Raw genomic sequence first — 24,581 nt, forward strand, 5'->3', positions numbered from 1 at the left:
GGCTGTTGTGCATAGGGTCTCTATGAGTCGCAAACGACTGGACAGCACATAACTCGATAAAGTTTCACTACAAATCACTTCCCCTTTGAACTCTCAGATGTTTGAAACCAATTAGCATCTATTCCAGTTCTATAGGACAACAGGAAAAAAGGTGTCTTCCTAGCCTTATGAAGTAACTGAAATTCTAAATTGAGCTCAAACTCTAGAGGCCTACTGATAATTAGCTGTGTTGCAATCCCAGAAAGGCAGTTATAATGCATCAACTGCCCTGCAGGACACAAAGATGGGCAATCAACTCCCTTTCAACTTACTGCCTTGATAACCTACTGGAGGGTGAGCTAGGGAGCTCTCTGGAGAGATCAGTACATAAGCAGCACAGCTCAAATCTCCACTGGTGTGACTGACTCTGGAACCCAGCTGGAGGTTCAGAGTGCATACTTGGGAATGTGGAAGGTCAACATTAAGACTCTACCACGGTGACAATGTGCTCAACTATGTCAAGATGATAAGGATGGCACAAAACAGGGCAAGATTCAAATTTGCTGAGTTGCAAGAACCTAACATAGCATTAAAATAGGGTCACTTTAAATTGACTCAACAATTTGGGGTTTTGCTATCAACCTGTCATTAAGTCTGATTCCAACTCATGGCAATGTTCCATGACAGAGCAGAGATACACCATAGGAATTCCTGAACTATCATCTTTACAGGAGATCTCCAGGTCTTTTCGGCCACATCACCACCATCTTTAAGATAGTAGTCAAGCATCTAACCGCTGCTCCTTTTAATGTAACTTAAAATCCATTGCTCCTCCTAAACCAAGGCGGGCAGAAGTCTACTATACTCTTTTTGGTCTGAGACTGCCTCGTTCTCCCTCTGGGTAAGTGGCTGGAGGATTCAAGCCTCAGACCTTATGTTAAGCTGTCCAACCCACAAAGCACAATGCTTCCAGGGCTCCTTTGATGTAGCTTGACTCAACAGCACATCAATCTATTTGATAAACTTCAGAGGAACTCCAACTAAAATAAGAATCCCAGCACAATAAAAAGACAATGAAATAGATGCTCAGCCTCATTTAATACCGTGAGAGAGAGCTTAGAGAGTTTTAAGAGAATGAAGTCTTTATTTCCTTGTTTCACACAAAGCTGGCAGAGTTGGTGGGTTTTTGGATTTTAGTCAAAGAGACCAAATCCCATATCCTCGTCTGACTCTTCCGACTCTTCCTTTGTTTCCACCTTGGCTGGGGCGGCAGCAGCAGGAGCAGCTGCGGTAGTGGCAGCGGCCACAGGGGCAGCAGTCACAAATGCAGATGGATCAGCCAGGAATGCCTTGACCTAAAGCAAGGAGAGCAGCCTGGTCAACGCCCTGCCCCATCATGTCCCAACCCTTCAAAGAGCCCTGGCATTGAGGCTGGACGGCCTGGGGAGAGCACCCTAGGCCCAGTGCCTACTCACTCTTCCACCTCCGGCTGGGAGGAAACCTGCTCCTGCCAACATTTCTAGTTAACAGAATTTTAACCACCATGTTTAATATGATCACAACTGCACTAAGCAAGCTGCCATCTGTCCCACCACCCTGCTATTGATCCCTGGTGGGATTTTATTTACCTTTTCAGCCAATGGGAAGGTGTAGTCAGTCTCCACAGACAAAGCCAGGACCCGCTTATACCCATTGATGATGGAATGTGGTATTGAGGCCACAGTTGGGTAACCAATCTGCAGACAGACGCTGGCAACATTGCGGACACCCTGGGGGAGGAGGAGAAATGAGTTTTTAGCTGAGAATAAAGTCCAATGAGAACAAGTTCAATTTCAGGGGCGAAACTAATTCCAGACATAAAATTTTACCTGCTAATGATAATCGACCCCAATTACCCAGTTATTTAGGGTTATCTGCATACAATTTTTTTTTACATTTTTCACGTGTGTACTGTCAAATCGGATCTGATTGGTACAGGAGATTGTCCCTCCTTCTCCAGCAGAGCACCTGGTGGATTTGAACCACACGCCTCTGGGATTGCAGTGCAGCCTTCTTGCCACTAGGCCACCAGAGCTTCCTGCTTACAATTCTTCATTGGTGCAAAACCTACATCTTTCATCACAATTCATGACACTTTTTGATAAAACCTAAAACTAAGGGTAATCAATCTTCCTAAAAAAGTATACTGGCAAGTTATAAAAACTTTAAACAGACACACTAAAAGTCCTTGTTTCTCCTTTAATCACTACACTACTCAAAATCTCATGTGTGTTAACTGTAGCCTCTGGAATACTAGCCCTTCCCACATGCCCTGTTCTTACATTCATTAAATCCTTCCACAACTTATGTGACTTTCCAAATATGAGAACCAAGTTAAGACAGATTTGGTAACACAGTCAAGTTCCCAGTCACAGAGGTGAGACGAGCCCGTTACCTCCAGGAAGCGGGTATGCAGGGTCTCCTCTGTGATGTCAAGCACTTCAGGACTGTAGATGCTGCCGTTGTCAAACACCTGCTGGATGATCAGCCCGAAGGAGAAGGGAGAGATGTTCAGCATGTTCAGCAGGGTGGCCTCGCTGGCTCCCACCTTGTCTCCAGTCTTAATCAGCTGCACATCACTCTGTAGGAAAAACCCTGGCAGTTAGCACCTGGTTGTCCCACAGGCCCACAGCCACCATGAGATGCCCCGCCACCTGCCTGGCTAGCCAGATCCACTCACCAGAATTTCAATGGTGCCTCTGGAGATCTTAGTGGTGATGCCCAAAGCCTGGAAGAAGGAGGTCTTCTCGGGGCCCAGACCAGTGTTCTGGGCTGGCACGGTAACCTCACACGGAGCAATGGCACCAGCACGGGCAGCAGCCGGCACCTGAGCAGAGGCAAGAAATACACAGTGAGCAGCCACCTCCCCACAGGTCCAACCTGAGAATGTCAGAGACGCCAAGCACAATTAAGATCTATTCAGCCTGCCGGCTGCTCCCCTTACCTTGTTGGCCAGCAGCATGTCCCTGATCTCTGTGAGATCCTCTTTGGTGAACACAAACCCCACGTTCCCCCGGATATGAGGCAGCAGCCTGCAAAGAGAAGTTGACGAGGTCACCTTTCAGCACTGTCCTCCCAGGAAAATGGAGAAGGGCAGAGGGAAGGGAGGCTGGCGCAGCTCAGAGAGCGGACTGACTTCTCCAAGGCCGGGTTGATGTCCAGGTGGCCCCGGATGGCCTTGCGCATCATGGTGTTCTTGCCCATCAGAACCACAGCCTTCCCGCGGAGGGACATGCGGATCTGCTGCATCTGCTTGGAGCCGACATTGTCTGCACCCACAATGAAGCATTTCGGATAATCATCCAGAAGTTGCTACAGGAACAACCCAGAAATAAAAGTTTAGCAAGAGGGAGACTATTAATGATTAGCTGATGATTAAAAATAACTTTCTACATTCAATCAAAATGCAATAAAGACAATGAGGTGGACCTTTTACAGTTTGCAAACGATACAGCCCTGAACAGATACTTTTAAAGGTGTGCCCCCTCAATTATGAGATATATCTTCAAAATCAGAAAAATGTCTTTTAACAGGCTTCTAAGTAAGCCTGAGCAAACGATAGCTTAGATACGATACACTGCGTTAAAAAAATGCTGCAAATCCCAGGGGTACAGTTTGAATCCATCTGATGCTCTTCTGGAGGGGCCATCTCCTCCTGTACTAGTCAGATCCGATTTGACAGTACACACACATTTTTTAAAAAAGAAAAAACTGCAAAACATAGCATTGGACGGTTTATCATTCATTGTTAGAAATCTACTGTGCATCTGTTAACTCCTACAGTAGGAACAGGCAAAAAAAATAAAATTATTGCACATGATAGAAGACCTAAACACCAGAAAGTTGGTAGTTTCTGGGCACGAAATCCCTACATGGCCACCCAAACCAAACATTTGTCAGTTTTTGTCTGCCAGTTCTTACATATGTAACAATTAGCTCATTAAACTACAGTACAGATCTAATGACATGAAGTCACCAATTACATCAGACCATCCCAAAAGTGGAAGTGACCAGAATGTTAGACCAATGACTCAACCACTTTACTCTGCTATTCTGTAATGAGAGGTCCTATCTGGTCACGAACCCTGGGGGCTCAGCTACTAATCAAAAGGTCTGTGGGTGGAACCTGCCAGCCCCCTCCAGTGGACAGAAGATTTATAGTGGCAGCAGCCCTATATGGCAATACCCTTCTATTCTACTGGGTCGCAGTGAGCTGGAGTCGATTCTGTGGCAACAGGCTCTGTATCCTCTGTTCAACTTTGGTAAATGTAGACCAAGTAAGGGAGCTCTGATGGCCTAGTGGCAAGACACTGAACTGCAATCCCAGAGGTCCGCAGTTCAAATCCACCAGATGCTCTTCTGGAGAAGGAGGGGGCAATCTCCTCCCGTACGAGTCGGATCTGATTTGACTGTACACGTAAAAATAATACAATAAAAATAAAACAATTTTTTAAAAAATATGTAGACCAAGTGCCTAAAAGGACCAAAGTCAGCTGACTCGCCCTATTACCGCGTAGAATGAAAGTGAAGAGAGGCCGCGATGCAGCCTGTACTTACAATGATCTTAAGGAAGTAGTTGGACTTCCAGGTCGCCCTGTCTTCCCTGGGCATCACTGCGGTGCGTCAGGGATTGCCACGCAGGGTTTAAAGACGATGTCACTGAGAGGGGGGAAAAAAAAAGAGAGTTCAGATCCAGGAAGTCCGATTCTCCCCGCACCCGACATCAAGGCCTGGCCGCGATCAGGCCCGAAGTCTCTAAAGAGTTGACCACGCGTGCGCCGAGTGCTTGCCGGACAGGCCAAGAGATGCTGCCGCCGCCACCACTCGGGGTGGAGGCACGAGATCCCAGACTTGGCAGATCCGAACCCCAAGGATACCACTTCTCCTAGAAACGCCCATAATTCCCACCGCCGGGGCACGAGAAATAATGACAGAAAGACAAACCTCGCACGAGGACGCCTGGAGAGAGAGGGGCCACCCGCGGACGTGCCACTTTTTATAGTCGCATGAAGCAGCCAATCAGAAGCCGCAGACAGCATCCTCGTCTATTGGTTGTCGACTGTAAAGGTCGAACTTATCTCCGCAGCCATTGGATAATGTCGATGGCCAGTGAGAGGCAGTCTTTAAAGAAGAAGGTTAAGGAAAGAGCTGTCCGGACTTGAGGGTGCTTTCTCATCGCTGCTTCCCTCTGCTGGGCTGGAGCTGTACTTCGTTACAGTCACAATGTCGTGATTTCTCAAACTAAAGGGTAACTCTCTCATTTCCATCGAGTTGGAATCGACTCATGCCTGACCCTCCAGCATGTTTTCCAAGGCAATAGAAAACAATGGAAAATAGTTCCAGGAATAGTCGGATCATCTTTCTCGTGCAGAGTGGCTGGTGGATTCGAACCACCAGAGGGATTCCACCTTTGGTTTAGCAGCACAACTTCCTAGTGACAAGGCCACCAGAGCTTCCTACAGAGTGGTGGGTAAGGTGGACGTTTTAGGAATAATTGCACATAATTTATTAACAATAACTTTCTACTTTATTGTTCATACATTTTATTCTTTCCACCAACAACTAAAAAAGATTGTTTTAAAATCCCAATTGTAGCCTTAGTCTTAAAATTCTTCTCTTCTCCTTTTCACTCAGAAAAGGCCTGAACTTAAAAGGCCTGCGAGTCTCTACATGTTAGGCGTCCTCCACCCCGCACCCTCCTCTCCCAATTTCCAGCCCAACTGCTGCTTCCTAGGAGCGTGCTCCTGCTTTAAGATTTCTGCAGACACCTCCCCTCCCTGAACATTTTGCTGACCTATCTGCTAGTTACTTGCTATACATCTGAGAGCTGGGTAATAACTAAGGATGATAGAAGAAGGATCAATGCCTTTGAGTTGTGGTCGTGGAGAAAAGTGTTGAACATACTATGGACCACCAAGAGAACAACCAGGTCTGTCCTGGAGAGGGTGAAACCAGGTTGCTCCCTGGAGGCAAAGATTTTTAAGGTTCTGTCTCACATACTTTGGGTATGTTGCCAGGAGGGACCAATCCTCAGAGAGGGGTATCATGGTTGGAAGGGTGGAGGGACAGCACAGGAGAAGATGACCCAAGATGAGATGGATTGACTCAGTGACGGGAGGAATAAGGTTAGGTCCGTCAAAGATGAGATTGGCTCAAAATAGGCCAGGTTTCAGAGCTAACGTACATAGGGTTGCTCTGAGTCATAGTCGACTCGATGGCACATAACACCTGCTCAATGGTACCTAGCCCTAAGGAGCCTAGGAAGCTCTGTTGACCTAGTAGTAAGGAGTTGTGCTGACAATCTGAAGACAGGCAATTCAAATCTATCAGCTGCTCTGAAGGAAAATGATGGCAGCAGCCTCCTTCTGCGCAAACACAACAATGGACCTATTAAAAATGACAAAATATCTCCACTCCTGCTCCCTCAATTATTCTGATTCCCACACACACAATGGTGCTTAGAAAACTATGGCTGCCCAGTGGTTAGGAGTTGCACCCACCAGCTGCTCTGAGTGATAAAACTGGACAATTTCTTCCTTCACAATTTATAGCCTCTGAAAACTCACTGAAGGACCAGCAATGTATAGGTTCTGATTTTGGTGTGTTTGGTTTTTTATATATCCTAAGTCCATTTTTTTTTGGTCTCACTCACCCTCCAGCAGGTTTCCTACTGGCAGGGAATCTCCTGGGAGGAGAATAACCATGTTTCGCCCACAGAGCAGCTGGTGGATTCGAACTACTTGCTTTGGGGCTGGCAATCCAACTCCTTACCTCTAAGCCACCAGAGGCCCCTTGCACATAATAGAAGATAAAAAAGCATGAGAAAAGCCCAATCCTTTCTAGTCAACTGCAACTCAGGGAGTCCTCAAGTGTGATAGAGTAAAACTGTTCTAAAAGAGTTTTCTTGACTTTACAGAAACAGGCTTTTTTCCACTGCACTGCTGCAAAGGAGGGAGGTATCAAACCACCAACCTTTAGGTTAGAAAACTGAGCACAAACTGCAATACCCGGGAATCTAGCATATAGTAAATACTTGTTGAATACATAAACCCAAGGTTTGCAGTAGAAAACAAGGATCCCTATCTTTGTCCTGCCACTTGCTAGCTGTGACATCACAGGAAATTATTTCATCTTGACAATCCTGTTTCACTTTCCTTAGTTGTAAAACTGGGGGAAATAATAGTACTCATTCTAGAGATGTTATCAAATAAGATAAAATTAATGTCAAGACTTAGTATGGTTTCAGAAATGTAGTCAGAAGTCAAGACACGTTAGCTTCTTTTATTATTTGCTCACTTATTCGACACTGGGGAAGCTCTGATGGTGGCAGTCCAGTGGGGGAAGTCGCGCTGAGGCACTGAAAACTCAAAGGACAGTTTAAATCCATCCACCTGAGAAAGATGGGTGATCTCTTTTTATTCGATTTACAGCCTCAGAAACCTGCTGGATCAACTGTGAGTCAGTTCCAATTCAGCAGTCATGAGATACTCAATTCTTACTTGAACACTTGTGGTCTGTAAATTTTTTGTTGTGTTATTAAGACAGAGAAGCACTCTCAGACAAAGAGAGTGGGTCTGCCTCAGAAGTAGAGGTTAAAGATGAACAAACAAACCAAAAAAAATTAAATGACTGAGTTTACTTTTTTTAAGACAAAGAAGTGTTCCCCACCATCTTCACTCTTTTCGCAGAGTCGAATTAGAAATCTCTAATGAGTTAATTTGTACCTAATAATGTGAACTACATAACATGTTTGTATGTGCTTACCAGTTCTGTTTGTCTAAATCTCCCCACTACAAGGCTTACTGAGAGTTGGATCTCCATTACTCTTGTCCTTTGTCTGACTTGGTGGTGCAAATAGTTGACATGCTTGGCTGCATTCAAATCACTCCTCAGAAGTAAGGCCTGGTGATGTACTTCCCAAAAAAAACTCAACTACTGATAATTAATGAAGAGAGAGATCAGCTGGCCCAGTGGACAGAAAGCGATGCTACCAAGTCAAAGGGGGGTGGACTTTTAATCCGCGGCCCTCGGGCCTGTCTTTCATTGTTTTTTTTCAGACATTCCTCTAGGTCGTATAGCCCTGGTGTACAAGTTGCCGTACAGCGGTAACTTGTGGTTGCTGTGAGGCTGAACACCGTGACCCTGATGTGTCAAATGCGTTAATGGTTGGTTACCCAATGCAGACTGAGAGTGGGGTGGAGCTCCCCGATTAAAACAAGCTTGGAAGGAGGAGTGGCATCCACTTCCGTAAAAGCTTGCCTCCGGAAACCCTATGAACCTGGAGAGAGGATGAAAGATACCTAAGCGTTGAGGACTCTCCTTCATAGGGTCGCTATATGACTCGACTCGAAGGCACTTAACAACAACAACAACAACTGATACTTAATTCTACGGAGCACATTTATAGTCTGACACACGTGGGTCTGCCATGAGTCAAAACTGACTTGACAATAACTGAGTACCGGTGTCTTATTTTGCTGTTGAACATCTTTTTTTTAGTGCCTTGTAAAGCCATCCATTAAGCAATTAGGAGGAACTGTTCTCAAATCTGGTTAACTTAACAAAATAAACCTTGGAGTGTAGTAAAAACACAAATACCCACGTCAAATACCCAGACCTTATCATACTGGGCGGATTCAACCAGCATCTACAGAAGTGTCCCATGAGCACTCAAAGCTCCCTCTACCAGGCATCTCAGACAGAAGGCCTATTGCTGAACTGCCCACAGCCTTGAAAGCCCACTGGAGCAGTTCTGGTCCTCACGCTGGGATTCAGAACCGACTCAGCTCCACGGCAGCTCAGAGCAGTGCACTTGAGCCCCACCTGGTGTTCTTCATACGCAGCCACCACCCATCTGTCAGAGGCCTGCGTGTTGCTACTGTGCTGAATCAGGTCTCAGGGGAGCTGCCAGACTAAGAGAGACGAGGAAGAAAGGCCTGGCAATATGTCAATTAAAAAAAACGCTGCGGAGCACAGTGGTCCCACATCTGACCAGTTATGAAGATAGTGCAGAACCGGGCAGCATTTTGTTGTGATTCAACAGCAATTAGAAGTTACCTAATGTCAACCCAATTTGAGAAGTAATGGGACAGGTTACTGTTACGATCCTATTTTAAAGACAGTTCATTGCTCCCTGCTGTGCAAACTCTTTTTTTTTGCACATAACCTCTGCTAATCTCTACAATCCTGAAAGCTGGCCTCAGTATCCCCATTTTTTTAAATGGAAGAATTCAGAGATGTTAAACAATGGGCCCAAGTCCTTCAGCCAGTAACTGAGGGTTTCCGAGTTAAAATCCAAGAGCAAGTTCAAAGCTGATTAGTCTCACTGTGCTACACTGTCCTTTCCAACCTTGAGGCTCAACTCACTTTTCCAAGTATAAAAGCCCTCACAGGGTACACGCTCAAGGGCACCCTCGCTCTGATATAAATATCTTCTCTAATAGTAGTCCATCGATATAACGGAATACCATGAAGCCATTAAGAAACGATGTGGATCTATATTTATTGACAAGGAAAACTATGCCCAGTTGAGTGTGCCTTACCATTTCTAGAAAAGAAAAGGCTCCAACGGGCTGGGAGGATAAAGCAAGGAAGGATCTTTTGGTGGGAGTCTGAAGGTAAGTTTCAATTCCTGACTGTAGAAAGGTCATGATTTAGACGGGACCTCAACGTGCCAGAACCCATGTCAAGCAGGGCAACTGAAGCCACAGTTCACGTGGAATAAAGCTGAGCTGGGAGGCTGCAGCGCCAGGGGCCCCAAGTTCTGGCTCCTGGCTAAAATCTAGCAGCAGCGTGCAGAGGCGTCTACGACCGCATGGCGGCAGTAGAGTCCTGGTGGGCCGTGTAAATCTGACTCGCTGGAAGGACAGGAAGTCACACACATGGTGTCTGGCTGAAGCCAGAAGAAACGTGGTCATAGACGGGACTGCCTTGTGCGTGTGGAGATTGTGCTCTCTGAACCTCTTTCTGCCTCAGGGAACAAGCATAACACCACTGACCCACGTGGACCCTCCGAACACGGCTCCCCAGCCCCTCACTAAGAGTGATGGTGGTTGTTGTGGACCACGGAGTCAGATCCGACCAACAGCTGACCCTCCAGTGGGTTTTCAGAGGCAGTAAATCCTACAGGGGAGGACTGCCCATCCTGCTTGCCCAGAGCAGCTAGGGAATTCGAACCATGTACCTTCGGATTTGCATTGCAGCTCCTTAACATCAGGCCAGCAAGAATAGAGGAAAGAGGTAAACGCAGTGGGAGTCAAACACCAAGGCCTCAGGAGAGCCAGCCCCTGGGCTTCTTGTTCCACATGAGGGTCTGGGGTGAGTTTTGGTCTCTCGGTGAGGACAGAGATTTTCATCTGAGACCACCAAGTAGCAGCACCAACTCGGGTGGAAATAATGGCAAAATTTATTGGCAGAAATCACAGGAATTGAAATGAGGGAAAGCCAGGTTAGAGGTTTATAAGGAAAAGAATCAAATCATTGAATAACCACTGGCCCAGAGGGTGGACCTCAGAAGGCTGAAGGCTGTCCCTCTGGGGGAGCTGGGGGTTGGCACTGTAAACAGAGCGGTAAGGCCTATGGGTGAGGAGAGACCTCAGGACTCCTGGGGCTGGTGCTTCCAGCCCTGTCCAGAGAGGCCCTTTTGGAGACCCCAGGGCCCTGGGCCTCTGCCATGAGGCTAACAGGGTAGAGAGTTTTCCCTTCAGACCCCTTGGGGTCCTTCCTGCTGACCAGAGGCCTCAGAGCTGGCCTATTACGTTACATCCTGGGGACAGAGTGCCATCAACTCAAGATCTGCCCTGTCCCTGGGCCTGGCTGCCCCACTGCCAACCCCAGGGTCCCTTCTCTCCAAACCTCCTGGTGCAGAAAGGAAAGACCCTCCACCTGGGCCCCAGGGAGTGTGGGGAAGTGATCTGCCAGTAGATTCAAGAACCAGTGGCATGTAAGGGCAAAGCTAAAACCCTGCTTTCTGAGAAGGCAGATGAGCCCCAGGAGTGGTGGTGCAGAGGGTGAGAGCAGTCTGCTTTCTCTGTTGTCAGGAAGTTCAGGGGAAGAGAAGCTCCTGATGGCTTACGTGGGCTGGAAACAGCACCCTAAAGTGCACCAGGTAGATGGAATCTTGATTCTAGGGCCCAAGGGGAAGCTGCCCTGAGGCCAGTTTGAGCTCTGAGCTTGCCTGCCCAGCGGCAGGAAGGGAGTTCAAGATACAGCAGTTTATAAAACAGTCCTGTGAGCTGTGACATTGAAGGGAGGGGAGTCTGGGAGCTGCTCCCGGTTCACCTGCTTGTGCTAAGGAAAAAAAAAACCAAACACCAAAAACCAAAAACATAAAATACAAATTGCTTCCCCACCCCAAGCGCTCAGTATAAAGCCATCACCTGCAGGACAGGGGGCAGGCGAGGAGGAGAGTACAAAAGGGGACGCCTTAAAAAATCTCTGCAAAATCATTTTGTGTAGAGAAGTAAAAGGAACCCGGACGCTATGGATTCAAACCTCAGTATAGAAACCAATCAGTGTCGGTCCAGTGGCCAGGCACAGGGTGATGTTGCCACCTCCCTCAAACCCGGGGTCGAGGGAAGGGACTAGAAAACATTATTGCTGGAGAGGCCTAGCTCAGTAGAACCAGAGGAGTTACAAAAGGGGTACGAGGTGGGGGCGGGAGGAGGACAAGCGGCCTCCCAGCGCCCGTCGGCCGCTCCGCCCAAGGACGGATGGATTTATGCTGGCTTTGTCTGGAGAGAGCTGGTGCCCCCCCAATACTTTAAGGATAATTAGGTTGGGGGTGTGGGGGCAGTGATAAGGATAAAAAGACACCCCATCTGGCCCTGCCCGCCCTTCCCCAGCTCTACTGCTGAAAAATGAGTAAGAGATGGCTCCAGTGTGGCTGCTGGCTGGCCAGGCCAGGTCTTGGGGACAAGATGTGGGGAGGATGGCCAGGGGGCCGACACCAGCTTGGGCAGAGCAGGCGAGGGAAGAGGCCAGAGAGGTACTGGCCAGGGTGAAGGAAAGCAGGCGGGCCCCCCTGGGGCCCCCGTCCCCTGCTGCGCCTGCTGAGGACACGGGTTCCAGTTTCAGGTGGGTTTGCCCCTTCACCCCTTGGGCCAGGTCTCTGGGTCACAGTAGCAGTTGGGGTGCTGGGTCGGTGGGGGTGGGGGGATGCCTAGCAGAAGAGCTTGAGGAAGCAGTTCTGACAGTAAGGCTTGTCGTTCTGCTCCTTGAAGGTGCCCTTGTTGAGCTGCTTGAGGCAGAAGGCACAGACGAAGTGCTCGGGGTGGAACTTCTTGGCCATGGCGGTGATGCAGCGGCCCGTGATGGGCTTCTGGCAGCCGGAGCAGAGCGAGCCGCGCCGCGCGTGGTAGTGCACCTCACAGTACGGCTGCCCGTCGTGCTCGAAGAAGCTGCCGTTGACGAAGGGCGTGAAGCACTCCTGTTGGTGGAGGGGGCGGTTCAGGCGGCTGTGCCTTCAGCTGGGAGACAGGGTGGCTAGGGCAGCTCCCAAACAAGCTAAGCGCTTCTGATGTGCCAAGCAAATCCAGCCACTAGCCAAAAAGGTCAGTGGTTTGAATCCACCAGCAGCTCCATGGGAGAACACAGCAGTCTGCCCTCACAATTGCTGTTGTTATGTGCCATCGAGTTGGAACCAGCTCATGGCTCACCCTGCCGGCGGCTTTCAGAGACTGCAAACTGCATGAGAGGAGAATGCCCATCTTTTTCCCCACAGAGCAGCTGGTGGACTTGAACTGCATGCCTTTTGGGTTGGCAGCGCAGCTCCTAACCACTAGACCAGCACCTCAGAAACCCTGTGGGCAGTTTTTGTCTACAGAGTCGCTCTGAGTCAGAATCAACCCGAGGGCAGACGGTCTGTATGAACTGGGCTAAGTGTTCCCTTCATTCCACCAGGAGAGGAGGCAAGGGGGCATCGGAGGTAAGTGACTGGTCCAGGGTCACCCAGCCTGGAGTCAAGCAGGGGTTCGACACCCTGGTACTGTGGCCAAACTGTGTCCCACATCCTAGCTTTGTAGATACATGTGCACAAGTGGGTGCAAAGGCCCTGGTAAGTACTGCTGCAAACACGTTTGAGCCCAAGGACTTTGCCCAATCCCAAGTATCAGCTAGTGGCCCCTGCTGCCCCGGGCATGCAGTGTGGAGACCACTGTGCACTTGCACTGAGGCTGTGATATTGATTCTCACCTTCACTGCCCAGGCAGCCTCCTGGGACTGTGCTGGGGGATGTGTCCCAGCCTCATGCAATCCCTGGCCAGGACCTCATCCCTGGCTGGCTCACCCCGTTACTGCCCACCACAAGGCCCATGTCCTAGGGGTTCCTTACCCGGCACACGAAGCACTCAGGGTGCCACAGGGTGTTGAGGGCCGAGATGTAGTTCTCCAGGATGGCCCGGGCACAGCCGCCACACTTGGGCGCAAACATGTCAAAGTAATCCTTCCTGCAGTAGGCCTTGCCGTCCTTCTCGTGAAAGCCTGAGAAGGGGTGGGGAGCGGGGTCAGGGCCTCCAGGAGTGGTGACACCACGACAGCCATCTCCAGGACATCCCTACCCCCACCCTCCCCTCCTGGAAGTCATGGGTGAGGGAAGAGGTCAGCACCTTCAGGACCAAAGAAGGCCCCGCACTGGGCACAGAAGAAGTGTTCAGGGTGCCACGTCCGGTCAAGGGCCGTCACTACTTTCTGTGAAAGGAAGAGTGTGGGGTCAAAGCCAGCCTCCCACCCCACAGCGCATGATGGAAACTCAGGAAAGACCACCCCCAGCCCTGGCCACGGATCCTGGCCCCCCTCAGTCTGCCATGGGAACACAGCTCAGCCTAGACCTCATCTCTCCTGTGTTGTTACTACCACCCAGAGGTAAGAGTCACTGAGGGATGATGAGTGCTCCCCTTGCAGCTCACGTGGAGTGCGGCTCACAGCTTCTCCTCTGATCCTCACCAACGAGGGATGAGGCCTAGGCCCAGAGAGGCCAGGCACTTCCCTAACGTCACACAGCGGAGAGTTAGGAGTGAGTACTCAGCTCTGTTCACCTGGACTCCTAGCCCCAGAAAACCCAGGATGGGAGGTGACAGAAAGGTGGACTACCAGATGTACGAGAAGACAGGCTCTGGGCTCAGGTCAGGCCTGGGCTGGTTCCCAGCATGCTGGTTGTATCAAGCCCTCATACTACGGTGATGAAGCGACTGAATTGATTAAGTGATTTGAAATGACTAAATTTGAATCCACCCGGTGCTCTAGTGCTCTTCTGCCTTCCAGGGGCAGGGTGGCTCGGAATGGATGACAGCGAGGACCGGGTGTGGGTCCCAGCCTCGTGGAACCTCCCAGGCACCCCTGGGACTCACATCCAGGATCGGGCCGTTGCAGTAGTAGCAGCGTGGCGAGAACAGGTTGTGATAGTCCTTTTCACAGTACGGCTGCCCATCCCGCTCAAAGAAGTTCCGGGAGCCGATCTCCTCCTGGCAGTGGGTGCAGACAAAGTGCTCCGGGTGCCACGTCTTGCCCATGGCGGTCACAACCTGGCAGGTGGGAGAGGGAATGTGGTTCCGGGTCAAGAGGACCTCAGGCCACCTATCACTACCCCCAGTCTGCCACCTGCACTCCGGTTACCTGCCCGGCAATGGGCTTCTTGCAGGCCCCACAGACACCCTTGGCGACTGTGGCCACCCCAAGTTTGTTGAGGTCCGACTGAAGGCTTCCCAACATGCTGTCGAGCTGGCTCCCTGGCTTCAGGGACCCGCCAGGCGGGGAACTGCTCCCGGCCTTCCCTTGGGCCATGAACTGTGGAGACAGGAAGAGGCTGATCAGGACTGCGGGGCTGGGGAGTCCTGGGGCAGTAGGGGCTTTTCTCCCTCTAGGGCAGGTGAGATGCCAGAGGCAAAAAAGGCCACTTTCTCCAGGTGCCCAAGGGGCAGGTCAGAGGGGCACCAGGCAGACAGATGGGTAGAAGGACTTGCTCTGTGGCCCTTGGTGCCAAGCATAAGGTTGGACGAACAAGCTGGGGGGAGGAGGAGGCCAGCGGGAAGCAGGGCTCCTGGCCTTGGCACTGACCCCTCCCTCGTCTCGCCCTTGACCGCTCTGCCTGCCATCCGGAGCCCAGCTAGCCGCCCAGCACAGCTCTCCGTCTGCGCTCTGCTCCAGGGTCTGGATCTTAAACGAGGCGAAAGGGAATGAAACATTTTTATAAATCAGAGAGGAAAGAACAAGATGTTTTCTCACTGGATTGTATCACAAAAGGGAATGTGGGATGAGAAAAGAAGATTTAGCCCGCAAGCAGTGCTGAGATGGAGAGGACGAAGAGGCATAGCCAACAGGGGATTGGGGATAGGGGCTCAAGGCTCAGGAGAGGGTGAGGGCGCCAGCCCGCCCCTGACAGCAGGCGGGAGAGGAGGCCAGGTGAGGGAAGTTCAGGCCTGAGGTCACTGCGCTCAGGTTGGCAGGTAGAGGGGACCAGGCAGGCTCAGACATTAGCACAGGGACAGTTGGGGTGTGCCGGGGCCAGGGTCTTGGGGCCTGCCTGCACCGGGGGGAAGAGCAGGTCCTCGTCGGTTTGGCAGCCCACAGAGGTCAGAGTGGGCCTCACGGTGTGGGACATCAGGGTGCCAAGGGTAGCCTCATCGACGGGGGGACTGTTCCCTGTGCTCTGGGCCCCGGATGAGCCCCAGGTACAAGTAGAGGGTCCAGGTGGAGGGGGCACAGGCAGGCCGAGCAAGGGAGGAGAGCAGCTGGCCACGGTGTCTTTGCGATGCTGGAGCAGGGGGACAGGAGAAGGAAGAGGAGGAGAGGCTGGGGCAGAGATGGTCCTTCTCAGAGGGCTGGGAGAGCTAGGCGAGAAAACAACCTGGAAAGAGACGAGAGGCGTGAGGAAGGCAGAGGGCGCAACTCAGGGGCGGCCAGAGAGGTGGTGGCGGCCCCAGGCTCCTGGCCCCAAGAATGGCCACTGCTCCCTGCTACCTTCTCCACCAGCTGCCCCCCAGCCCGTCTCCCGCGCGGCTGCACGGTGATGACGACGCCCTCCGTCAGCCAGTCCTCGGCCGCCAGCCCCGCCCCCGCTGCGGCTTCCTCGGCCTCTGGCCTGATGCCCAGGCGGCCCTGCAGCTCCGCGATGAGCTGCTCCTGGGAGGGGGTCCGGCTCAGGGTGGCAGGGTCCAGCCGGCGGCGGGGGGAGGGCTCCCGGGACATGGGGTGTGCGTGGCCTGTCTCCCGGCTCCTCCTGATCACGGAGCGAATCTGAGGGGTAGGGAGGGGTGCGTCACAGCCCCACTCTGGGCCCAGGGTGCACACAGGTGCCCGGGAACTCATGCCAGAAGACTGCCAAGCTGAGCAGGCGTGCAGGCCTGGAGGGCCTCAGCCTCTCCGTCCTGAAAAATGGAGCAACACTGTCTTCTTGGCCTCCCACGTGGGGGCCACCAGATCCGAGACCTTGGAAGTGGAAGCTCTTAACAAGAGAATGCTTTTTCTTTTTTCCCTTTTGTAATTTGCAAAAGAAACTGCAGTTTTTTCCTTCCAGTAAAGTTTTTATCCAGTTTGTTTTTATATGTGAGTGCTTTTGCTTCAAATTTATATTATCACTTGCTGGTTGATAGTGTTTTGTTTTGAATTTCTGAAACAGACTAAATTTTAATCAAGTGAGCAGCAAAGGGTGGCCCTGTAACAAGGTCAGCTGTCACTCCAGAAGTGTCAGAGCCATGTTCTAAGCACTTCCCAGGCATGGTATCATTTCATCCTCCAATCTTGTAGAGAAATGTTCTATTATTACCCCATTTTAAAGATGAGAAGACTGAGGCCGTGGGGAGGCATGGTTTGTATCCATCCAGATCTCTGATTTCAAAGCCCATGCTTCAACCACGTCACACACATTAGGGTTGTGAGAGGTGGCTCTTCTGAAGAAAAAAGCCACAAACAAGCCGAAGCAGAGCTGTCACCAATCGAAATCCTGGGTCCAGAATCGGGTGCAAGGCCCTGGCAACTGGGGTGCGGCGACAGGCCACTGTGCCCAGGGGACATGCGTGAGGGAAGGCAGCATGCGGGTCAGAAGGGCAGCAGGCCACACGCAGGCTCGCCGAGAGCCAAGCACAGCGGCCATGCAACCTGGCGCCTGCCTGGCCGGAGGTGGAAATCCTCTCCGTGGCGTTGGGTGTGTCTGTGGCCATGACGTGTGGAGGCTCAGCCCCAGAAGCCACACCCTCGGGACTCCTGGAGACCCCAGGTCCCTGGCTGGGCCTGATCAGGTCGCCCCTCTTGCGGGTCTCTCCACCTAGCTGCTCCTTCTCGGCCAGGGCAGTGCAGCCCAGGCGCAGGCCTGCCCTTGCGTCCTCGTCTGTGAGGCTCCACGTGTCGGGGAAGACAGCCTGCCGGTCCACAGCCACCACAGTGGGCTCTGGTACTTCTTGGAAGTTGGGTGTGGCACCGCTGGGGGTCTCAGACCCGTGTGCCTCCAGAGGCCATGATGCCACAGCCTCCTCTGGGCCCAAAGGGTGGGCCTGCAGCCCCTGGGGGTCTCCCGGATCCTGAGGACCTGTGCACCCAGCTTGGGGCGAAGTGGGGGAGGGAGGGGCTGTAGAGATCTCCCCGCTGGAGTTCTGTGTCTCTCCAATAAAGTCTTCTCTAGAAACGTGAGCCTGGCTCTCGGCACCAAGGGGCCTCAGGGAAACCTCTGTAGGGGGACCTCCTGAGCTGAGGGTGTCCAGCATCTCACCAAGATCTATGAGGGACACAGGGGACAGAAGGCCCCATCCGTTCCCACTTCCCTCCAAGGTGTGGTCCTGAGGGGAGGGTTTGGAGGTGGAAGATACGGCAGAGGGCTCAGGAGGAGGAGAAGGAAGTGTGTTTTGTGGGGGTGGCATTGAGCAGGACAGCGGCCCCGGGGAGCTCAGGGCCACAGCTGAGGATATGGTCTGGAAGGGAGAGACAAAGGCAGAGGAGAGAGAGAGGGAGAGAGGAGGAGAGAAGTGAGATGGGATGCTGTCTGCAGGGATGCTGGCTGGGGGCACAGGGAGCTCAGAGGACCAACATCTGCATTAGCCAAGGGGGCTGTGAAGCGCAAACACTGGGACTGCCTCTTTTTGTTGTTGTTGTTGTGTACCATTGAGTCGGATCCGACTGACACAGGAGGAGATTGTCCCTCCTTCTCCAGCGGAGCATCTGGTGGATTCAAACCGTGAACCTTTGGGATTGCAGCGCAGCTTCCTGCCTAGGCCACCAGAGCTTCCTTAAGGGACTGCCTCTTGAAGAAGACTCAAACCCCAGTTATGGCAGTCCTGGCCCCCACCAAAGGGAGGTGGCAGAAGCAGCCACCATAGCATGTCCAAGGGGCAGGCCTGACTGGTCAGGTAAGGTACGAGGAAGAGCAGGAAGGGGACAAGCTGGGGAAATGGCTGACCAGGGAGCCAGCTCAGAGCACAAGCTGAGGAGAGACAGGTGTCCCAGATGTGTCCCTGGCAGATACTCCCAGCATTCCAACTTCTTATGAGCCCTGCCCTGGGGACAACTTGGAGTAGGGACATTGTTGACTAGCAGGCCACCACAGCAATAAAGGCACCGGGGCAGGACTCCATGAGGTCCACCCTTAAACTGGCCAACTGGCTGCTCGGAACCCCTGTGACTGGGTGCTGGGACCACAACACTGAAGGGTCACTTAGCTCAGGTCCAGCACAACCCTGGCCACACGCCCACCCTTGTAACAAAATCCCAGATGCAGGGAAGCCTGAGGCGCCATGAGGGTGAAGGGCGCGCGGACAGCCTGCTTCCGTCTCATCTCCCCTAAGCCAGGCCCCGTGGAAGGCTGGAGTCAGCATCTGCCGGAGCACTGTCAATACCATTCCCCACGGAGGTGCTGCCGGCTGACGCTGCAGCCTCTAAATAAAACATTGTGGCCTGGCAGGACTGGGGAGGCCAGGATCAGAGGGACAGAATGGCTCACACTGGGTCAGGGATCCCCAGCCCCCCGCGACAAGGCCTGTGTGAACTCAGGCCACGGAGGTTGCCAGGAAGATGGGATGAAGTGGAGGAGGCCCAGGGACACAAGAGACTGGAGGCAGAAAGAAAAAGGACATGCTGAGGACAGTCAGCGTGGGAGACGGGGCTCTGGGCACATGACCTGTCAGGCACGGGATCCCAGGCCCCATAAGGCCCAGCAGGGACACCCTCCCCCACCCAGAGCAGCCCCAACACAGGGCCCTTTGTCTGGACCCGCTGGTGTCTGGGAGCACTTGGGGAGGCAGGAATGCCCGCTGTACTGCCCTCTGGATGGCTGGGCAGCATGGAGCCCACGCACCCTGGCTCCGTCCCTGTATCTCGGCCCAACTCAGGGCCCCTGAGAGCAGAGTTCAGCTAAACCGAGGCAAGGGAGGAGGCTGGAGGACAGAGGACAGAGGACAGAGGGGGTCACAGGCACCTTAAAATCTGACAGCGAAGCCATGAGCTCGTCCAGCTCTCGGGTAGCCGAGGAGGCCGAGATGCGTGTCTGCTGCTGGCTGGAGGTGACGCGCTGCGGGCTGCTCATCTCGCCCTGGTTCACAGTGATCGCGGGGCTGTGGACAGCAGCCAGTCAGGGGGGACCCCAGAGACACTGCGATCCTATCCTCCCCAACCTCAGGGAACCCCACCAGTTTCCATTGTCTCCCAAGAAAGATTTGTCACTAGAGACATCATCTCTCAGGGGACAGGGCTCAGAGGTGACCTGACTCCTGGACAGGGCAGCACTTCTGGACACCCCTCCCAGGAAGACCCCTCAAGCTCAAAGCACCCTGAGTGTCTCCTCCACACACTGAACACAGATGGGAGGACTCTGTTTTACACTACCAAAGGCCAACAAACCAGAGGTTTAGGTGTATTATTAGTTGAATTCTCATAGCAAGTTCTTATATCCAATATACAGATGAGAAAACTATGGCTTAAAAAGATAGCACTTAGTAAGAAGCAGAGCCAAAACTAGGATGTGGTTCCAATACTATTATCTGAAGAGCTCTCATTTTGCAGTCATCTTTTCTGATTGTGGCGGCTCTGTGGAGGCAGGGATGGTACCCTGTGACCCACTGCTATCCCCCCTCCAAGTGCCAATGCCATAAGCAGGTGGGCACTGCGCCTGGATTGGCTGGAGAGGACCTCTCCTGACCTGGGGACCACGGTAGAGACTCACACGGGGCTGGGTACGGAGCTCTCCAGCTCATCCAACAGGCTCTCCACGCTGGGCCTCACGTCTTCCAGCCCCCGGCCCCCATTCCGCTTCGGTTTCTCCTTTGTCAGGGGCCCGGCTTTGCCCCCAAGGGGGCTGTTGTTCTCCGGGATGCCATAGTGGGGGCTCAGGGCTTCGGGCAGCGGGGGACTGGAGCTGGCCTCATCTGGTAGGGTGCAAGAAAAGCTGCTCAGCCCTGGAGCCTACTGGGCCCCAAGGGGCGGCTGAGGGTCCCAGAAGCCTGGCCCACCTGCAGGGAAGCCGGAGGGGCTGTGCTGCACAGCGTTCAGCTCCAGCAGCAGCCGGTCGAGTTCCGAAAGGTTGCTGCCCAACGAGGCGCTCATCACGGTGGGTGAAGGCTCAGCCGACTTCTGCTTATTGGGGAAGCTTTGAGAGCCAGAGAGAAAGTCTACCTTGAGTGACACCCCTTAGGCCTGCAACTGAGGATCCTGCACCCCGGAAGAGCGAGGCGGAGGAGAGCAAGGGCAGTGAGTGGGGGTGTGCCGAGATGCATGGGAAGGAAGTCTTGCCTCAGCCCCCTTACCGCAGGCAGCGCTGTCACAGCCCAGCCTGGTCGCTTCAGCCAAGCATGCCCACTGGGGGATCATAGGCCTCCGAGGACCTTCTGTGGGTAATCTCTTCCCTGGGACCCCTGTGGCAGCGGCCTTGCCTGTTCCCTGCTCATCCACTCTGCTCAAGATCATTGGGGTCCCAGGAGGGCAGCGGGGACAGGTGTCTGGGGGGACTGGGCTGTACCTGTACACGTGCTCCTCCTCGCCTGCTCGGGAACACGGAGAACTGAGGCTGCTCCCCTGGGGGACAGGGGCACTGGAGCCAGACGTGGGCGACGGGGATGGAGGCTGCAGGAAAGAGAGTGCTGAGACCCCCCCTGACCCCAACCCCGAGTCACCTCAAGAAGGGCTCCTTCTCACAGATGGCTCACCAGGGAATTTCCAAGTCCCGGTTGGGAGCTGGTGATTAACACTTAGTTCACTGCCTCCCCCCAACTCACGTGGTAAGGGGTGGGTCAGTCTGGTGGGGGCTGAACATGCTGGGGCCTCCTTGCCTTGTTCCCCAATTCCACTCCTCCTGTTGCTCCCTAAACTCCAAGCTCCTAAAGCCTCTAGGGGTCCCTGTCCCCCTCTTACCTGCTGGTGGATGAATCGGGGGCCGCTGGGCTGCCACTGGTCTAAGGGGTCAAGGATGGTGCCATTGAGGGCCTCACTGGACGGGGGCGGGGGGACTGGAGGCGGCACGGCAATCTCCTGGTAGGTGTGGTTTCCAGTTGGGTACGAGTAGGGGGTCTCTTCGGATAAGAAGACCGGCCGCTTGGAGATGTGAGAGGTGGTAGACTCTAAGTCTGCCAGCAGGGCGTCTGTAGGGAGAAGGCTGGCTAAGAACCGGGGGCCTTGGGGCTTCGCCAACAGCAATGCCTTCCCTGCCTGCACCCCAGGAAGGGTCTTCTGAGCACCTGCCCCACCCAGGGGAAAAGGCCCACCTCAGGCCGGGTAGACAGGAGTTTTGGTAGCCTGGTAAGAACCAGTTCCTACCCCAGCCTGGCACAAGCTGCTGAGTTACCCCTGGGGACATCCTACCTTGGGGAATCAGCCACCCTGCTGGGGTCCCCTCTCAAAGGAGCTAGGTGGCCAGCTGACTGTGAGGCAGAAATGCCTGCCTGGAACTGGGCACTCGGATTCAGCAGGGCGGCGAGGAGACGGGGCGGAGGGCCCACGTCACAGGGAGGAACCCGGGCAGTGCCAGGCCCTCACGGGAGCTCCCAGCACCGGATTTCAGGGCTACCTGGGGCCCTGCCTGCTCTTCTGACCGTGTGGAAGCCAACCGCTGCCTCTGAACACCTCTGGAGGCTCCAGCTGCGGGTGAGGTGTGTGGGGAGGTGGGGCTGGAATGAGGCGGGTGCAGTGGTCCCCACCCCCTCAGGCAAGCCAGGTGGGGGGGTGGGCAGGACTGCTCTGTCGGCTGTTTCTGCGGAAGCCTGGCAAACCGCCCGGCCAGAGGCTCCAGAGCCCCACGATCCGGCTTTTAAAGGCAGCAAGGGAGCCCAACCAGCCCTCAAGTGCAGGCTTCCATTACCCCAATGGAGGGGATGTCTCCCCACATCTAGACCAGAAGGGTGCAGCAGAGGGGCAGGATCGGGACTGCACGCCCTCCCCTCCAGGACCCTCAAGGCCCAGAGCCCAGACAGCTCAGCGGCCACACCTCATTCCTGCATGCCTGTAGCCTGGCTCACTTGCTGCTCCCCAGACCTGCTGGGACCAGGGAACTCCATCCCTCAGGGGCAAGCATTTTGACAGAAGGAAAGGCCAAGTTCACCCCACTTTTCTAATGACCCACACTATGCGCTGGCCCTCGGCACATGTGACCTCAGGGAACCCCAACACCTCTGAATTGGGAATTCTCATCATCCCCTTTCAAAAGGGGAGGAACCGAGCTTCAAAAAGTGAAGGGTCACCCAGATAAATAATCCTGAGTGACTAGACCACTAGATGGATCCTCAAGAAGCTTCACACCCCAAAGCCAGTCCACAGCTGTCATCACACCCCAAGATGATGCCACATTTAAATGGCATTAAATTCCTGAGAGGCAGGGCCAGGCTCCGAGGGCCCCTGGCCTGAGATTTCCTTATAGTTCTGTTCCCCCTGGATGTCCACCTGAGGGAGGGAAAAGGAAAGCCAGGTCCTCACCAGGCCCTCCCTTTCTCCTGCTGCCTGCCCTACTTCTTAAGCTTCAAGGAAGGCCCACCACACCTACCCCAGATGATCACAGGGGAAGTTTGTCCCACAGGCTGGGATATCAGGGTCCACACCCCAGCACAGGCCTGCCGACTTCCTCAAAGGCCAGTTCCTGCAGCCCCCTCCCCCTCCAGGCCCTAGGAAAAGCACTGACTTCCTCCCTGGCAAACAGGAACTAGAGGCAGTGTGCTTAGGTAAGCTGAGTCCAGGCCAATCCCAATGGCCCTTACATGGCCACACCTGCCTCCTTGGCTCCGCGCTGTCCCCATTTCCTCCAGGCCCAGCCCAGTATGGGTGGGGTCCCTTCTTCTTCATCCTGGGCAGAGGACTCCCAGACCAAGCAGCAAGCAGCCCTGCTGGGGATGACAGGCCAGTGCTGCTGTCCCTGAATCATGCATCACCAGGTGCTGGAAGCCTCATCTGTTACTTCCAGCTGTCCTTACGCTGACAATCGCACACAGAGGGAGGTTCTGGGGGACAAGCCACATCCCCGCACTGCTGGAGCTGGCTGTAGGGGCAAAGCTGGAATCTCAACTCCGGGTTGATGCAAGTTAGCCTTCGTTGACAGGCTTCCTCAACCAGGGATTCTGCTGGCCCTGACATCACGCCCCCTCACCCTACCCCACCACAATGTGATTCTAAGTCTAGCTACTTTACAGCCTCAACAAGCTCTTCTCACCCCTGATATCTACGCTGGCTGAGGGTGTGGTCCTGGAGAAGGAAACAAAAGGTCACCTGAGTTGAGCCAGACCAGAGGAGTTCTCGCTCCTCTAATGTCCCACGGCCACAAAACAAGCAAAGCAAACGGCTCTACTCTCAGCCTCAGTTTCCACAGGAAGCTGCAGTCAAAGGCTCCTCTCTCAGGGCAGTGGTGTGAGGTTTAAGCAGGGTTGAAGGGGGGAAAGACACGCCTGGTACTGTTGAATCACGTCTGATTCAAGGTGACCTCATACGTGCCAGGGTCAAATGGTCATCTTTACTGAGAAGGACCGCCAGGCCTTGCTGACACAGTGCCGCTAGCTTGGCCTCACCAACAGTTTGGTTAAAAGACAAACAAATGCAAACCATTCCTGCCTCTGAAGAACTAGTTACACAAGTGAGTGGATACTAAAGAATACTCATGGCGAGCTCTGGTGGCCTAGTGGCAAGAAGCTGCACTGCAATCCCAGAGGTGTGCGGTTCAAATCCACCAGATGCTTTGCTGGAGAAGGAGGAACCATCTCTTCCTATACCAGTCAAATCTGATTTGACGGTAGCACACAAACAAATAATAAAAATAAAATAAATTTTTTAAAAAAAGAGCACTCATAACTACAAACGTCGGTTTTGCTTTGCGAAATTCAGAAGGAAAGGTCTTCCTGGAAGGATGCTGACTTAGCCTCCTATATCTTGCAGAATTGAAACGATACGAAAATGGCAAGCTTGCAGAGAAAAGGGAATAAAGTAACTCTGGCAGTGAAAACTGTAGGTGTCAAGGAGAAGGCCCTTTGTTTGCCATTTGCCACACCCTCTCTTGCAAATCTCTGCCTGAAAGAGTGAAGTATATACACGACCCACAGAGCCTTTGGCCGCTGCTGACTTGGTAGGGTTGGTTTTAGCATAGATTCTCTATCTCTCTCTGCCCTGAGCCCTTGTCT

General features: G+C 53.2%; 2 protein-coding genes across 2 annotated transcripts; both read right to left on the bottom strand.

Moving 5' to 3' along the window:
• Positions 1 to 1,172: 1,172 nt before the first annotated feature.
• On the bottom strand, positions 1,173 to 4,629 carry RPLP0 (ribosomal protein, large, P0). Its single transcript, XM_006890421.1, has 7 exons — positions 4,576 to 4,629; positions 3,155 to 3,330; positions 2,963 to 3,050; positions 2,699 to 2,845; positions 2,414 to 2,599; positions 1,608 to 1,748; positions 1,173 to 1,334 (listed from the first exon to the last, which is right to left on the bottom strand). Exons 1-7 carry the CDS (start codon positions 4,627 to 4,629, stop codon positions 1,173 to 1,175), a joined length of 954 nt encoding a protein of 317 aa, XP_006890483.1.
• Positions 4,630 to 12,178: 7,549 nt separating this feature from the next.
• PXN (paxillin) lies at positions 12,179 to 23,547 on the bottom strand. The gene is made up of 12 exons (XM_006890499.1): positions 23,388 to 23,547; positions 21,343 to 21,569; positions 20,951 to 21,054; positions 20,445 to 20,581; positions 20,159 to 20,360; positions 19,415 to 19,550; positions 15,070 to 15,168; positions 14,629 to 14,799; positions 14,364 to 14,537; positions 13,623 to 13,704; positions 13,349 to 13,497; positions 12,179 to 12,445 (listed from the first exon to the last, which is right to left on the bottom strand). The coding sequence occupies exons 1-12, from the start codon at positions 23,545 to 23,547 to the stop codon at positions 12,179 to 12,181; spliced, it is 1,908 nt and encodes a 635-aa protein (XP_006890561.1).
• Between the last annotated feature and the right edge of the window lie 1,034 nt (positions 23,548 to 24,581).

The sequence above is a fragment of the Elephantulus edwardii genome, unplaced genomic scaffold, assembly GCF_000299155.1.
Source record: "Elephantulus edwardii isolate Elephantulus edwardi_28Jun2011 unplaced genomic scaffold, EleEdw1.0 scaffold00089, whole genome shotgun sequence".
NCBI lineage: Eukaryota > Metazoa > Chordata > Mammalia > Macroscelidea > Macroscelididae > Elephantulus > Elephantulus edwardii.

Coding starts and splice junctions, on each gene's coding strand:
- RPLP0 (XM_006890421.1), bottom strand. CDS start 4,629: ATGCCCAGGGAAGACAGGGCGACCTGGAAGTCCAACTACTTCCTTAAG. Junction 3,051..3,154: donor ATCAACCCGGCCTTGGAGAA/GTCAGTCCGCTC, acceptor TTCTCTTTGCAG/GCTGCTGCCTCATATCCGGG. Junction 1,335..1,607: donor CCTTCCCATTGGCTGAAAAG/GTAAATAAAATC, acceptor TCCTTGCTTTAG/GTCAAGGCATTCCTGGCTGA.
- PXN (XM_006890499.1), bottom strand. CDS start 23,547: ATGTCAGGGCCAGCAGAATCCCTGGTTGAGGAAGCCTGTCAACGAAGG. Junction 21,570..23,387: donor CTCTGTGTGCGATTGTCAGC/GTAAGGACAGCT, acceptor TTCTCCCTACAG/ACGCCCTGCTGGCAGACTTA. Junction 13,705..14,363: donor GCAACGGCCCGATCCTGGAT/GTGAGTCCCAGG, acceptor TTCCTTTCACAG/AAAGTAGTGACGGCCCTTGA.